Raw genomic sequence first — 14,067 nt, forward strand, 5'->3', positions numbered from 1 at the left:
GGCGCCACCTCAAACGAACTCATTTCTAGTGCAAATTTCCACTAGAAATGAGTTCGTTTGAGGTGGCGCCATGCAAATCCGTATGTGCTCCGACTTGTATGGACTGGCCATACCTACTTATCTACTTTCATTGATAATGTTCTGAAGAACATAAAATATTTTATTCAAAAACGTGAGGTAAAGTTAACTTTACTGCACGGAGCCAGAACTTTACCTCAAGTTTTTGAATAAAATATCTTACTTGGCAATGGGGTAAATGATGTACTTCTTGTGTGTTTACCGACCTCGTCTACGCCTCGATCGGCAAATTTCACACATGCATCATTTGTCAATGAACGTCAACACAAGGTAAGGTCGAATGTCAAACTTTGTATGGAGCGAAGGACATAGCGATATCATATAAACAAACTCACCTCTTATGAGAGGTGAGTTTTTTTTATATGAAATTGCCATGTCCTCTGGTTTGTATGAACAGACCATACCTGGTTGTACATTCATTGTCATTTGTCCCATTGGTATAAAATGTACTATTACTAAGTAAGCCACGGTTAATGAGCGTTTTAACGCTCATGTCAATGACTCATTTCCCGGGGGTGTGGTAATAATAATAATAATAATAGATTACATTGGATGCTGTGAAAGTAAGTCATTACTTGAGAGTAACAATTTTTTGACAAACGAAAAGTAACAATAGTCGAATCTTTATATCCGAACCGAAGACGAAGTATACATGTACCATCACCGAAACAGTCTGGTCAGAAACAAAAGAGTGAGTTTGCGAGTAGTAATGAATCACATATGTAGCAGCATGGAATGTATTCTGATTTATTACTTGCCCCCATGTAAAAAATGTAAAAATTAATTATTCAAAATGAATTTACCGAAAATATTCTTCATGTAATCTAATCAATTTGGGGCAAACTGCTTATTCACGCCGTAAGTGCGGTCGAAATTGAAAATGGAAAGTACGTAGGTCTTTCTAACGTAGCGTTATTTTCATTTAATGAAGCGTTGAAATGTATTTTTCATACCTATGACCAAAAAAGTCCGACTTCGTAGCACTTTTTGTTCCGACCAATATGAAAAATACTATTCGTACCACGGACTAAAAGTCTTTTTTAGCGTATTCGAAACTTCTCACACGCTAAAAAAGATTTTTAGTCCTAGGTACGAAATGTACTATGTCGGTTCACTTTTTTATCGAATCGTCCACTTAAAATTCAAATTTTAGGCACACTTACGGCGTGAATTGCAATATTTAATAACCCATAATGTGATGATCAATTTTCGCATCGCGCAGGCAATGCAACTAATAACGAGGTAAGGCAACCCTTTTGTAGTTCATTAGTTGCCGTTTACATTCCCTATTGAAATTAGTAACAATTGATTGCAGTTTTTGTCTTTTACTTCGTTATTACTCATGAGGTGAGGTCACTCACGAAGCGAGCATTATTTGAATGGTTCGGTGGATTGTCCAATGTTCGTGTTCTTCTGAGTTGATATATCCAGAGGAGTCTTAATCTGTTTGTTCATAAACTCCCACACGTTTTATTCAAATACCGACTAAGACACAAAACAAACAATTTCAGAAACTAACTCATACATGTCCTAGTAATGGTACGCCTACCCTATACAATTGTGCGTGGCTTTTGGAATAGGATGCCAGCTCAAATGAGGGTAATTTCGACTAACGACGATCATAGAACAATATAATCGAATGTGCAACACTTTTTTATACAACAGACAAAACCTCTTAATAATCATCAAAAACCTACTAGATTTTACAACTGGGATTATAAATTTTGGCGGATTTTTTTTTGATATAGAGAAGAAATTCAACTGGAAAGGCTTCGATCAATATAATTTCGTCAATATTCCGACAATGAGAAATGGATTGTCAGAACTTTTATTATTTTTATTGTTTTGCTCTTAGTGCTTCAATTAAGGCTGATAGGAAATCATGCCATTTGGGAGTGGTTAGTTTCAATCTTCATCACGTAGCTGAATATAATTAACTCTACAACAGATGTTGCCCTCCGTCAGAAACAATTCTTGTGAAATGTTTAGAGTTTTTTTATTAAATATTTTTTCGTAAATCTTTGTACTAAAAAAGAAAAAGGAGAATTCATCAATAGAGATGACTTTTTATGGAAATGGCAAGCAAGTAATTGAACTAATCTAGAGAATGAAAATAGTCAAAAACTTTCTTGAAGTTTGCAGATTTCTAATTGATGTTGACATAATAATCTCAAGGTCCTAGGTTAAGTTTAGAGCCTTGTTTATAATAGTTTGTGGTTGATTGAATTTTACTAATCGTTATGGGGATTAAAGTAACTCAAGGATATGAATAATGTAATAAGGCTAATAGTGTAGCAAGGCAAGATAAATATGTTAAAAATGGGATGCGTTGAGTAAGTTCACAAGCAGCATATTCTTTAGTTTAATGGGACCGTCCTCAAATCCTTACTTATTTGACGATGGGAGGGAATGCGACAAAAGTGTGACTTATAGGAAAGGTAAACAGCCTCGCTTCATCGAGGCTGTTTAGGAAAGGGATCTAAAAATCTGCGAAAAGTGAGGACCGGATTTCTGCGCGGTTCCTAAGCATTGTTAAAGGGAAGTAAAGTTGAACCTGAATACTTATATATCGGTGGAGGTAAAGATCAGGTTCACGTCAACCTGATCGGAGCCTTATTTCGTCCTTACCGAAATTGAAAATTGTTGTTATGGCCTTACTGATTAATTATATTCATTATAAAACATTACCATTAAATATTCCCCAAAAGTTGGTCTTCCTAGGAGCATTTATTCGATCATCGCTGCAGTATCAGTTTGACGTTACACTGCTAATAGTAATAGTGTCGAAAAACTTTTTTTTGTATTTAGCCCAGTATCAATGATGTTTCTCCGAATTATACGATATGATGGCGTGACTCCAACAGCACGCATTACAGAGAGCATTTCAGGTGGCCCATGATTTTTCGTAGAAAAACGATTAGGAAACAGGAAAAGACTAAACGAATCTTTGGACTCAGGTTAGAGATCAAAAAATCCATTTTTCATTCGTTTCTAAAATTAAAATTTCTAAATTATTCCTATTTATGTGGCGTCCACATCTCACATTTTGGCGTAAGCAGGGAAGTGTCTGAATTTCGATGTCCTACGAACACATTGAGATGATAAAGATACAATAAATTTATCGCCATTCGCTGTCTGGGCGCATTCGTAAAGGAATCGACACTTTTCGGAAATGGTGTAATTTTGACTTTGAGTTGCTATTTCTCCGCGACTGGTTGGGCTAGGGGAATAATTATTAAACAGTAACGTCCCATTTTTGATTGTTGTTATTTTTTAAATAAGTTTGTAGATGAAAATTTATTTGTAAGAAAGAGTAAAAAATTGAGACATGCGTCTTAGACTTTAAGCAAGCTCTTACCAAATATTACCCTTGATCATATCTGATTGAACAGCATTGAACAAATACCCCGAGAAAGTTTTTCTTTCTTAAAGAGGCATCGATGCTTAGCTAAAATTGCAGCCAAAATTTGCGTGTCTCGTATTTCATTTTGTTGATATCTTTTTATCAGAATCTTTTTTGGAAAATGTACGACCGCAATAGCGACTACGAATGTGTTAACTTTAAATAAAACTTAGTTTTGGTTGTATTCGTTTGAATACCAGCTCTGCGAAAAGTGAGCGGATAACGAAATTTCCATAAACTGCTCAGTTTGCTCATAACTAGTCAAACTGCTACAACCAAATCTATTTTCTTTGAAAGCTAACGCAATCGTGGTCATTATTGCTGACATTTTTTTTGAGATACATGAAAGAAAAAACAGGAATTCCAATTAAGCTTCAAAGACTGGTTTTCCAAATCGTCGATTTTCGTCTTTGTTTCACTTATTTGCTGAATTGCAGCTGTTAGAACTGACTGCCTATTCACATTTGTCTGTGGTTAAGTTTAAGCTTGGCTATTCCATTTTGGCGTATTTGCCCTTTAATTCCTATTAATTTCTAATAAGGACGATATTTTATCTTATTATCCAATTCATTGTCTACTTTCCGATAATCCGAAAATTTTCTAATATTACCTTCGAAAACGAACGAAAACGTCCAAATTACTGCAGTTTCGTAGCTGCCATAGTATCCGGTAATTATTAAGAATTGAAGGAAATACTAGAAACTGTATTTTACAAACCGAATAGCCAAGACCGGAAAACTGCATCTCGTGAGAAGATTAGGTTTTTTTTGCATTCGATTAGATCTTTCGTTCATCATATTTATCGTCTTTCCAGTCAATTCCTTGTAATTCCTTCAATTTCTAGTATTTCCTTCAATTCCTATTAATTACCGGATGTTCCGGTAATTCCTTCGAGGGTATGTAATCAATTATCCGAGTAGTTTCCCCCCTTGCCCAGTGATATGAAATAAAAAGTGTCATTAGATCACCAAGTAAAGTGTCTTGAGTCTTGACGATTCTTGTTATCATTATAGTGTTTCTTGTGTGGTGTATTTTTCCAACTGTGTTCTACATCCTTTTCACGGTGGGGCTGAACCACATTATTTTGAGACTTCCGTGAACATGGGGATATTGGCTTGGAAATGATTGGAGAATGTTTTTTGAGTGATTTGACCGCAAAATCAAAATCGTTTGGGTGGGAATGCTCGCAAAAGCTATATTTGTTGCTCAAAATGTAATCGATGGAACATTCCTGATTAAGCCGCGAATCAGAATGTTTTAGAATAAAGTTTTAAGGTTGTAAAATGATTTGTATGACTCAAATAAGTCTCTACCATTCAACTGAAACCCATTTCACAGGTAATTAGACGATAAAAACTTAATTTTAAGATATTTAGTGTCCCCCACGCCCCTCCTCAGCAAAAAAGAAGTTTTTCCGAAATGTACCCAAAAACTAAAAACGCACATCGATTCAGGGATCTTTTGGGAGCTCAGAACAGCATTCAGTAAAATCGGACCAGCTCCTTCCCTATACAAAATTTTTCATTTCATGAAATTTCATGCACCCCTTCGAAACCATTTTGTCACAAAAGTTCAGTGAGTGGACATATTTTGATCGAAGTTAATTTGTATCTTATAGTCAGAGGTCATACCTTTCTAACGATACTCAATGTATTTCATGTGAGAAAAATTAGTTTGTTGCCTTGAAAATTGTCGTGAAGTCGACCAACTCGAAAATAGAGTAAACGGAGTAATCAAAGAAAGTATAGTTTTCATTTTCATAAATTTGTCTTTAAAAAACGTTTTATTTACGTTCCTTCTATCGAAGCCAAATAAAATATGGAAAGTATAAGAAGACTCAATATGAGTGTCCTAACTATTAAGCCTGTTTTCGAGTTAGCGACTCGATACATTGAGTGGGGTATCGTTAGAAAGTCATACAAATCATTTTACAACCTTTAAACATTATTCGTAAACATTCTGATTCGCGGCTTAATCAGGAGTGTTCCATCGATTACATTTTGAGCAACAAATATAGCTTTTGCGAGCATTCCCACCCAAACGATTTTGATTTTGCGGTCAAATCAACTCAAAAAACATTCTCCAATCATTTCCAAACCAATATCCCCATGTTCACGGAAGTCTCAAAATAATGTGGTTCAGCCCCACCGTGTTTTTCCGATTTTACTATCAGTAACAATAAAGTAAACTATCAACTTCTACACTGACGATAATGACTCGAGCGGTCTGCATAATTTCCTCATACAGTAAATAAATGATGTCAGTGTTATTAGAGGAGGGCCGTGCTGCGATTCTTTTTTTTTTGGTTTGAATTAACATCCCATGATACTTCAGGCAAAGTATGTAGTATGCAATTTCTGTTCGCATATTCCAGCGCCCCATTTTCCCTGGACCATGTCTAATTGGTCTCTATGAAGAAGCGCCACTGTGTCTTTCCACCAATTCCAATGTCAAAAGTGTGTTGAGACGCTTCTACAGGTCCTGGCTAACAGTATTGCCTGATATCAATAACGACCGACGGAATGTTGTTTTGGACAGTACTCGACTCCATCAACGAGAATATGAAAAAATCAGAGGTATTCTCGCGTTCCAATTTTTAAAAAATGTTCAGACTTCAGATCCACCGTGACTCTCACAAAAATTCAAAAAATCCGGCTATTCTGTGCGGATGGGCTAAAATTTAATTCATCGCCTGAGTAAATTGCTGAATTAACATTTAAGATTTTCTTATCAGATCAGAATCGATTCTCGGTCGTATCGGCAACTCTTTTGCAGAAGCTAGTTTTTTGAACGATGTTCTTAGAATCCGATTTTTGTAAACGATCAACTTATATTGTTTTGAAATATAATTAATATTTTATCGACAACGATGTCAAAGTAAGAGATGGTCTGACTATCTATCTCTCTCACTTAAACTAAAGAAGTAAAAGATTCTTCATTTCAAACACCTACGCAAAATAATTGACCAGTTCACTGTTTATGGTTTGTGATGTTAGAAGTCTGCGAAATGAACATCCATTTTCTTTAAAGGGAAAATAAATTTTTGGTACCTTCAGAACATACATCACATAATCGATAACAATCATCGTTAGGTGAATTTATTTCCCAAATCCATTCAAATATCAATAATAACAAACAATTCATACTTGTTCTCCTCCGGTTTCTGTACGATTTGCATCGCCGAATATGTGATCGCTTTCACTTCCGTTCCCTGTGGATGTTTGCCAATTTCAAATGGTTCGCCGTAGCATTTACATTCAATCGTAAAATTGTCCAAATCAAATTTTGTGATATCCAAACTTGAGCAGATCAAATATGGTTCGCACGAAAAGAGAAACAAAAGCTCATCGAGAAAATGGAATAGTAATCCTTCCAAATCGTCGCCGGACGCCTCAATTTGATAACAGTGCCTAATTTGTACGTACTCCAGTGATGTCATGTAACCGAACATTGCCATGCCGCATTGTTCAAAGGCTTCTTTGAGTGACGTTCCCCATGCATGAAGTCTACAGGTGATTCACAATCCTGGTTTACACGCGATAAATAAACTGATAAAATGATTTTTACTTACTGTACATCTGCAGTGTGGTCGAGATCTGAATGTAACCAAAAAAATATATTTAAACCAAACGTTAAATGAATCGGAATTGAAAATATTTTAACAGAAACTTACACTCAAAGTTCTTCTGTGGAAACTTCACTGACTCCTCCGTAAATTGAACTTCCATTCTTTTCTGATTTTTTATAAATTTCAAATTCTTATTGGCTTCAAAATAATCACCATAAACATTTCATCATTGTGTTCAATCGGCACGATGACAGTTATAAACACACATAATCAACAGCAGCGAGCTGTCAATACCATATGTTTTCTGCTTGTATGAATATAAGAATGTACTAGATTGATGGGTGCAAATTCTCCGTAAAATTCAAAAGTCAAAACATAAAAGAAACGAGATGGCGACATCCACTTGTTTCCGGAAATACAGTCCTGACATATATTGAAGATAAGCCTCGGAAGAGGACAAATTAAGGACATGCAGAAATTAACTCATTCACATTGTAGAAAATTCGACAATGATCAGAAAATTGTAGTACAGTTGTTTGTCGATGTCAGTGGTTTTCGATTGGACATGTATTTAATGTTACATTTTTAAACGGATTAAATTTAGGTCAAATCTTTGGATGCCGAACCTGAAAAGGACCTATTTAGAAATAATTATGGACAGTCACTTTCACATGACCTGTTCCCTGTTCTGAGACTTATTTATAAGTATCAAGTGCGAAAATAGATTTGTATGCTTGCTAAAAGGACCGAAAGTAAAGATGTCAATTCGCGGGGCGAAAGCTTTCGCTTTCGCCCCTTTAATTGACATTTCTTTACTTTCGGTCCTCTTAGCAAGCATACAAAACTTAATACGTAACTCTTTCGGCCTACTCATTCGATACGTAAATAACTATTACATCTACGAAGGATTATTTTCGCGAAAGCTAGACAGCTTTGACTTAAAGAATTTTCAGCATTTTTCATACTTGCAGTAAGGAAATCAACGCACTTCAAGCAAAAGTGCGTCGAGTGACAGCTGCCAAAGCTATTTTGTAGACTCATTTTCTCAAAACATCGTAACTCAATTACTCATTTTCTGCTAAGGCTCGGAACGGATCGGATTGATCCGATTTTTTTCGGATTGATTCGAAATTTATTTCATCCTAATCCGATCCGAAACCGAAATTTTCGGATTGTTTATTTTCGGTTTCGGATCGGATAAAATCGATCCGTTCCGAGCCTTATTTTATGCCCGAAAAAGGTTGAAAAATATTTCCTATTTCCTAGAGATACTGGTAAACGCACCCATCCTCGACCTTGACAGGCTGATGAGAATTCATAGGCCCGAACTGACCAAGGCCATACTTCAAATTTGGATGATTGCCGAAGGGCCCTTGGTTCATTTTTGGACTTTTCACAAATTAGTTTTGTTTTTAAACCCGGAGAAATGTTTTCCAGCCTGTGCAGCCCTGAGAATTTCAAAATTGTTTTACGTAATACACTCGCGGAATTTTGAAAACCGACACATTTTCTTTTTCGTCGTTTAGTGGTTTTATTGTGAATTTTGCAAGCATTTTTATATGGACAAATGAGAAACTCAAGTAAAACACAGAAACAGAAAATGTGTCGGTTTTCAAAATTCCGTGTGTGTAATAGAAATAAACATAGAAGTATGCAAAGCCTCACACTAGAAATTTAGAATTTGCAGATTTTATTAAGCATTCAAATAAGGAGAATAGAGGAAAAGTATTTAGCTTTTAGATTAGACACTATACGGCTATTGAACTATGATCCCCGGCAATTTAATCTCAACGACGGCAATGAACATTGTCAAAATATTTTCAAATAACTTTGAACTCTTGCTTTATCTTGTATTTCCCCCTCTGATATTCCTGTTGCAGACCATTATGTTTGATATCATAAGCTGGCGTGTTTCTATTGATTATTTTGGGCGGCTTTCCTGCAAAGCAATTATCATTTTTCTCACATTTAGTACGCCGGCAGTCGTCTTGTAGACCTGTGCAAAGCAATGTTTTGGAATTGACGTCCGAATTGGTGGTTCAAAATGAGATCACACAAACCGTTATGCTTCAATCGTTCACAGTTCAGATACAATGTACGAGAAGGAAGTTTTTTGCTCCTACAGTAAGGTGCACAGTAAGATGGTACACATGATTCACAGAATTCCATTTGCTCTAAAGACATTTTGTGTGTTTACAATGCTAGTTATCGTTTGTTTTGAATTTCCTTCGATTTTTGTCAGTAGTGATTCGAACGGTGGAACTGATCTCGTTTCCGGTTTACTCACGCCGGAAAATTAAAGTTTGAATTTCAAATAATTTTTATTTTAAATTTTAGAACACGAATTTGATTGATAGAACGTTTATAATGACCAAATGATTTCAAGGACGGTGTTGCCTACTAATTTACTAAAAACTACTGATAAGTGAAAACTTTGTAGACTTGTGCCTCTCGGCACTTTCATTCCCTCATAAGGGTCCGCGGTTCAAAAACTTTTTGAAATTATTAAATTTTTTGCGTATTACATTAAACTTAGCGAAAACAATTTCACATATAAAAACCACCAACGTAAGTCCCATTCCCCACCCCAACAAAATCACTGCGGGACCGGTGTCAACTAAACTGACTGACACAAAATTTCCTCCACCACCCTGACATTTAGGCTTTGTCATGTAATATCGTAAATTTTCTTTCTGCTGCAGTCCATGCTCCTGAATTCTCATCATTCTTGAAACAAAAGAGGGTCAAATGTTCATGTCTTAAAAGATGTGCTTATTTTTTTGATGAAGTTACCCGATTTTAATTAATTCCTTGTACGACGAATTTTTTGGCAATGCACTCCATGTATCTAAATTCATTTCAAAATATGGAATTCCTCGTAAGCCACATTTCTCCGCATCTAGAAACGTTTCGCTGATAATTTTGTAGGCTTTAGCATAGTCACAGTGAAATGCATGCTGACCCTACAAATTTATTTATTTTCGTTTGTCGCTCAAGTTAATCCATCAAAATCACCCTTTCTAGTATTCTTACCTCCTGAACTCGTTTTATTCCTTCCTCCAACGCAACAAACTTACATTTTCCATCTTTGCACACTTTCTCGTCGAAGAACTTTTTTCTTAAAGTCTCTGTGACCAGCTAGCAAGTGAGATGGCATATAAAGACAAATTTTCCTTCGTTCCTCTCTAATTCACTTACTGGGAAATAGTGTCTGAAGTAAATCGTGTCTTCTACAGACGCATCAATTTTCGATTCATACAAATCTTTAATGGTTTTAATCTGATTCGATGGCGACTGCAGTAATGCAACTATGTTTGCTGAATAGCTAACGAATACCAACATGAGAATTAGAAATGCAACAGCCGTAATTAATCGGCCGGTTACGCTATTCGGTGCTACAGGCGAGCCTTGTTGACATAAAGCTCCACAAACAGTCATGTATACATCACTGAGGCGGTAGTGGGCCTAAAAATATATTAATTCAGCATACAACTGCAAGGCTGCAACTCCTAAAACTTCTTGAAACCAAAAAATTTTAAAATCCATCTAAAAACTCCTAAAACTGGATTAGCTACTCCAATGAAGCTGGACTTAAAAATAGTTACGGCTTACAGCAGGGGAAGTCAACTCAACTCATAAATATTTCCACTGCGGCAAAGTGCCTCATTTGACAGTTTTCACTCAAACAACCAAACGATTAAACCTCACCTCATAATTCCTCAAAACTTTCAACTCCATAAGCACAGCTCCGCACAGGAAACCTGCTATAACAAGCACCAGAGCAAACAAACAAATCCATAGTAATCGATTGAAAGGTAATGCGTAAATGTTGCTGGTGTATGATAGTTTCGGTGCTTGGAATAAGAATCCTCCGACAGCCGATGTCGAACGTGAAATGTATTCCAACAGAGAAATGCGCTTAGGCGTAAAAAACAATGCTGTGGATCCAATATCAGCCTCGTCCCTCAGTAATTCACCAACCATTCCGTTCCATTGGCCAGTGGTCGCATTTTGATAGCCCCACGTGGAAACGATCGAATATTTGAGTGTTGCATTTAGAAATATTGTTGCCACATGATTTGTTAGGTGATAGCCAACCTTAGATACGGCATCTATATGTATGTCCCTGGCGGAATTGAATATTCATAATTGAAAAACTATAATAAAACCCTACAGATTGGGACATTTTACCGATAGTCGTCCAGATGATTCAACGAATCGTTATCCAAGATCACCATTGAAGCCCTGAGCTGATACCCATGGAAATTTTGTCGTCTTAAGACAGCTGTTAAATCCGTTGTCTTTACATGCGGATATGGAAAATCCTCAATGATCAACGGCTCATTCATTCCCAATCGATAGACTAGAAGACATTGGGGTTAAACATGGTTATACGATACCCTCAACACGGAAGATTTCACCTTGCTTCACTAAAAAATGATTTTTTGCAAAACTATCGGAAATAAAGAAAACCTGACTCATCGGCATAATAGGACAGTTATGAAACAGGTGCCGAATTTTTGTGTCCATGTTCAGAACAGAATGGGTTTGCTGAAATGGGAATCTGTAAAATGGGGCGTTCCAGCTGGATAATGATAATTACCATGCTAACGCTGCCATCGAAAATAATTATTTTGTAAAAGTTGAACATCGAACGGCTGATCTAAATTGAAATGTGTGTTCGTATTTGTATGCGTTCGGTGAACAAATTCGATTTAGTCCCAACCTTGGAGAAAGTATCGATCGTATCGTTACACTGAAGGTCTGCTATTATAACTTCTTGATGTCGTTCGTACATATTGGGAATGATTGGATTGGCATCGTTGATGATTTTAATTTGAAAATTTTTCGGACCACTTGTGATGTTCCTAATAAACATTGTAGTATCATCTGAAAATAATTAATTTCGGAAACGTTCCCTACGTTTCAGTTTGATATTTTAATTTTAAGCAAAGATTTGTTATTTTTTGTGCTATGCTTGTGTGTAGCTCACACTTTGAAAAAACTCAGAGGATTTCAAGGAAATTTATTAAAATCAAGCCTCGGGGAGAAGCCAAGAAGGATTGATATTTGAGACTAACATTGAACTGAAAATGCAGAAGAAATGAAGAGACACTCAAAGAAACACTTAAAGAAACTTTATAAAATTGATAATAGTACATTTCGTATCTAGGACTAATAGGACATTTCGTATCTAGGATTAAATGTCTTTTTTAGCGTGTGGGAGGTTTCCAGACAGAGCTGAAGGCGTGGTACGAAAAGTTTTTTTTTCATATTGGAAGTGGAAGTCGCACTTTTCGGGTCCTAGATATGAAAAAGTAATTTCTTGAAAAAACGTTAGTCCTGAGTTTATTTTAGATCATGTAATGTTCTGGCTGTACCTTCATCTTGAGCTGACATTTTCAAAAAATCTAAGGATCGACTTATCGACTATTTGCATTTCTAACGCTAACCGAGCCGAGATCTCTATCGATAAAGGTTTAATCGTTTTGCAAGAAACCACCATCCATAGTCGAAGAGTGTTCGGTTTTTACCCCCTTGAGTCGGGGGGATTTGTGGGATTTATAAAAACCGGTGGATTGAAAGGGTACTGCGGGGGATTTTTCCCACGAGTTATATGTTACTATATGTTACTTTAGGCCCTGTCAGTGCTTATTGTTCGGAATTTTAAATCTCTAACTCTTAGAAATTCTTATAAATTGTTAAATTTAAGAATTTTTAAGAATTAACTCAGAGGATCAACATAGAAAATCTTTTGTCAGTCAAAAGAAAATCCTTAAAAATGTTAATAAAGTAAATCATCAAATTCATAGAAAGTCCTCAGGAAAGGCGCAAAACCGTAGAAAATCCTTTAAAAGGCTCAATAGAATCAAATAAAAAGAAGAAAATCCTTAAAATCCTTAAAAACAACTATTTAAATTCAGCGTTAATAAAAACATCCTTTGAAAACAACATGAAAATCTCTTTAAATCGGGTGCTGCGGGAAAAACCACTTTTTCGACCATTATTTTAATGTTTTCGTAATTTATTATAATTCGTTCGATTTGAAGTGTACTGGTGAATCTCCAGTGGAACTGAACGTGAAAAGTAATGTTCTCCTCTTTCAACAAAAAGAATGTGTAACATTCAAATACTATTCTTGTATCGAACTTTCACTAGCTTCCTAAAAAGTCTTACAAATTCTCAACTTTATAAATTAAAAAAAAAAGTCCGACAAGTAAGCCCTGGATATTTATCCTATTTTACCTGAATTCCAACAGCTCATAACAGAAATTCGTAGCGGATACCTCAGCCCTATCAATAAGTCACGAACGGTTAAAACCATTCTATTACTCAATTCGTACTCCATGCCAAATCCTGATCGTATAACATAACACAATATCAACACATTTACTTTGACCATCGCTTAGTTATGACAAATTTGCAACTTGTATTGTAAACTGAGGGACAAATAATAATGTACTGAGCGGATGAGCTAATATTTTGTCTACATTTATAGGGTGAACTATAGTTTATAGAATGGCAAGAACATTGAGTTGATTTTAAATGAATAGTTTTTGAATGTATATTTACCGACCATCATAATTAAAGCAAATTGTGGCTTCAATATGTGTAATCAAATCGAATATGACAATAGTACATTACTGTCTTGCTGGGAAATTTTTTGTTGAGGCGTGTGGGAAGGTTGAATTTCGAACCGAAGGCGATACATGGTAATGAGTCGTTTTCTGGCCGCAAGGCAACAAAATTATGTTTAATTAGTAGATCGATAAAAAAACTTGAAATGATCGCGATGGTTCAAACTCGGAAGTCTTGAATTAAAATTTATGAAAATTGCATTATTCCCTTTGACTGAATGTGAATACGGTAGGTCGAGTGGGGTGCTGCAGAACAAAATTCAACTGTCGATTTATTTTTAAATTTTCATTTCTGGGACTCCAAAAATGTCATTCTCTCTGCGTTTTTAGACCCCCTCTGCCTTGTCTACAATTCTTCATACAAATAAAGTTTTTTTTGT

General features: G+C 35.8%; 2 protein-coding genes across 2 annotated transcripts; both read right to left on the reverse strand.

Annotated features, from left to right (window-relative positions):
* Positions 1-6,504: 6,504 nt before the first annotated feature.
* Positions 6,505-7,315, reverse strand: LOC119074694 (protein archease-like). Its single transcript, XM_037180980.1, has 3 exons — positions 7,155-7,315; positions 7,053-7,077; positions 6,505-6,987 (listed from the first exon to the last, which is right to left on the reverse strand). Exons 1-3 carry the CDS (start codon positions 7,207-7,209, stop codon positions 6,597-6,599), a joined length of 471 nt encoding a protein of 156 aa, XP_037036875.1. The 5' UTR covers positions 7,210-7,315; the 3' UTR covers positions 6,505-6,596.
* A 1,407-nt stretch (positions 7,316-8,722) lies between these two features.
* On the reverse strand, positions 8,723-13,490 carry LOC119074585 (ionotropic receptor 75a-like). The gene is made up of 11 exons (XM_037180818.1): positions 13,296-13,490; positions 11,776-11,939; positions 11,653-11,712; positions 11,471-11,600; positions 11,241-11,412; positions 10,758-11,175; positions 10,248-10,514; positions 10,083-10,187; positions 9,843-10,012; positions 9,110-9,776; positions 8,723-9,045 (listed from the first exon to the last, which is right to left on the reverse strand). The coding sequence occupies exons 1-10, from the start codon at positions 13,450-13,452 to the stop codon at positions 9,518-9,520; spliced, it is 1,902 nt and encodes a 633-aa protein (XP_037036713.1). The 5' UTR covers positions 13,453-13,490; the 3' UTR covers positions 8,723-9,045; positions 9,110-9,517.
* Positions 13,491-14,067: the final 577 nt, after the last annotated feature.

The sequence above is a fragment of the Bradysia coprophila genome, unplaced genomic scaffold (genome assembly GCF_014529535.1).
Source record: "Bradysia coprophila strain Holo2 unplaced genomic scaffold, BU_Bcop_v1 contig_151, whole genome shotgun sequence".
Lineage (NCBI taxonomy): Eukaryota > Metazoa > Arthropoda > Insecta > Diptera > Sciaridae > Bradysia > Bradysia coprophila.

Excerpts from the sequence above, each read along its gene's own strand:
- LOC119074585 (XM_037180818.1), bottom strand. The coding sequence starts at position 13,452 with ATGGTCAAAGTAAATGTGTTGATATTGTGTTATGTTATACGATCAGGA. Across the intron at positions 11,940-13,295 it reads TATGAGCTGTTGGAATTCAG|ATGATACTACAATGTTTATT; the intron begins GTAAAATAGGAT and ends AATTATTTTCAG. Across the intron at positions 10,013-10,082 it reads GAATAAAACGAGTTCAGGAG|GGTCAGCATGCATTTCACTG; the intron begins GTAAGAATACTA and ends ATAAATTTGTAG.
- LOC119074694 (XM_037180980.1), bottom strand. The coding sequence starts at position 7,209 with ATGGAAGTTCAATTTACGGAGGAGTCAGTGAAGTTTCCACAGAAGAAC. Across the intron at positions 7,078-7,154 it reads TCCACAGAAGAACTTTGAGT|ATCTCGACCACACTGCAGAT; the intron begins GTAAGTTTCTGT and ends GGTTACATTCAG. Across the intron at positions 6,988-7,052 it reads GACCACACTGCAGATGTACA|ACTTCATGCATGGGGAACGT; the intron begins GTAAGTAAAAAT and ends AATCACCTGTAG.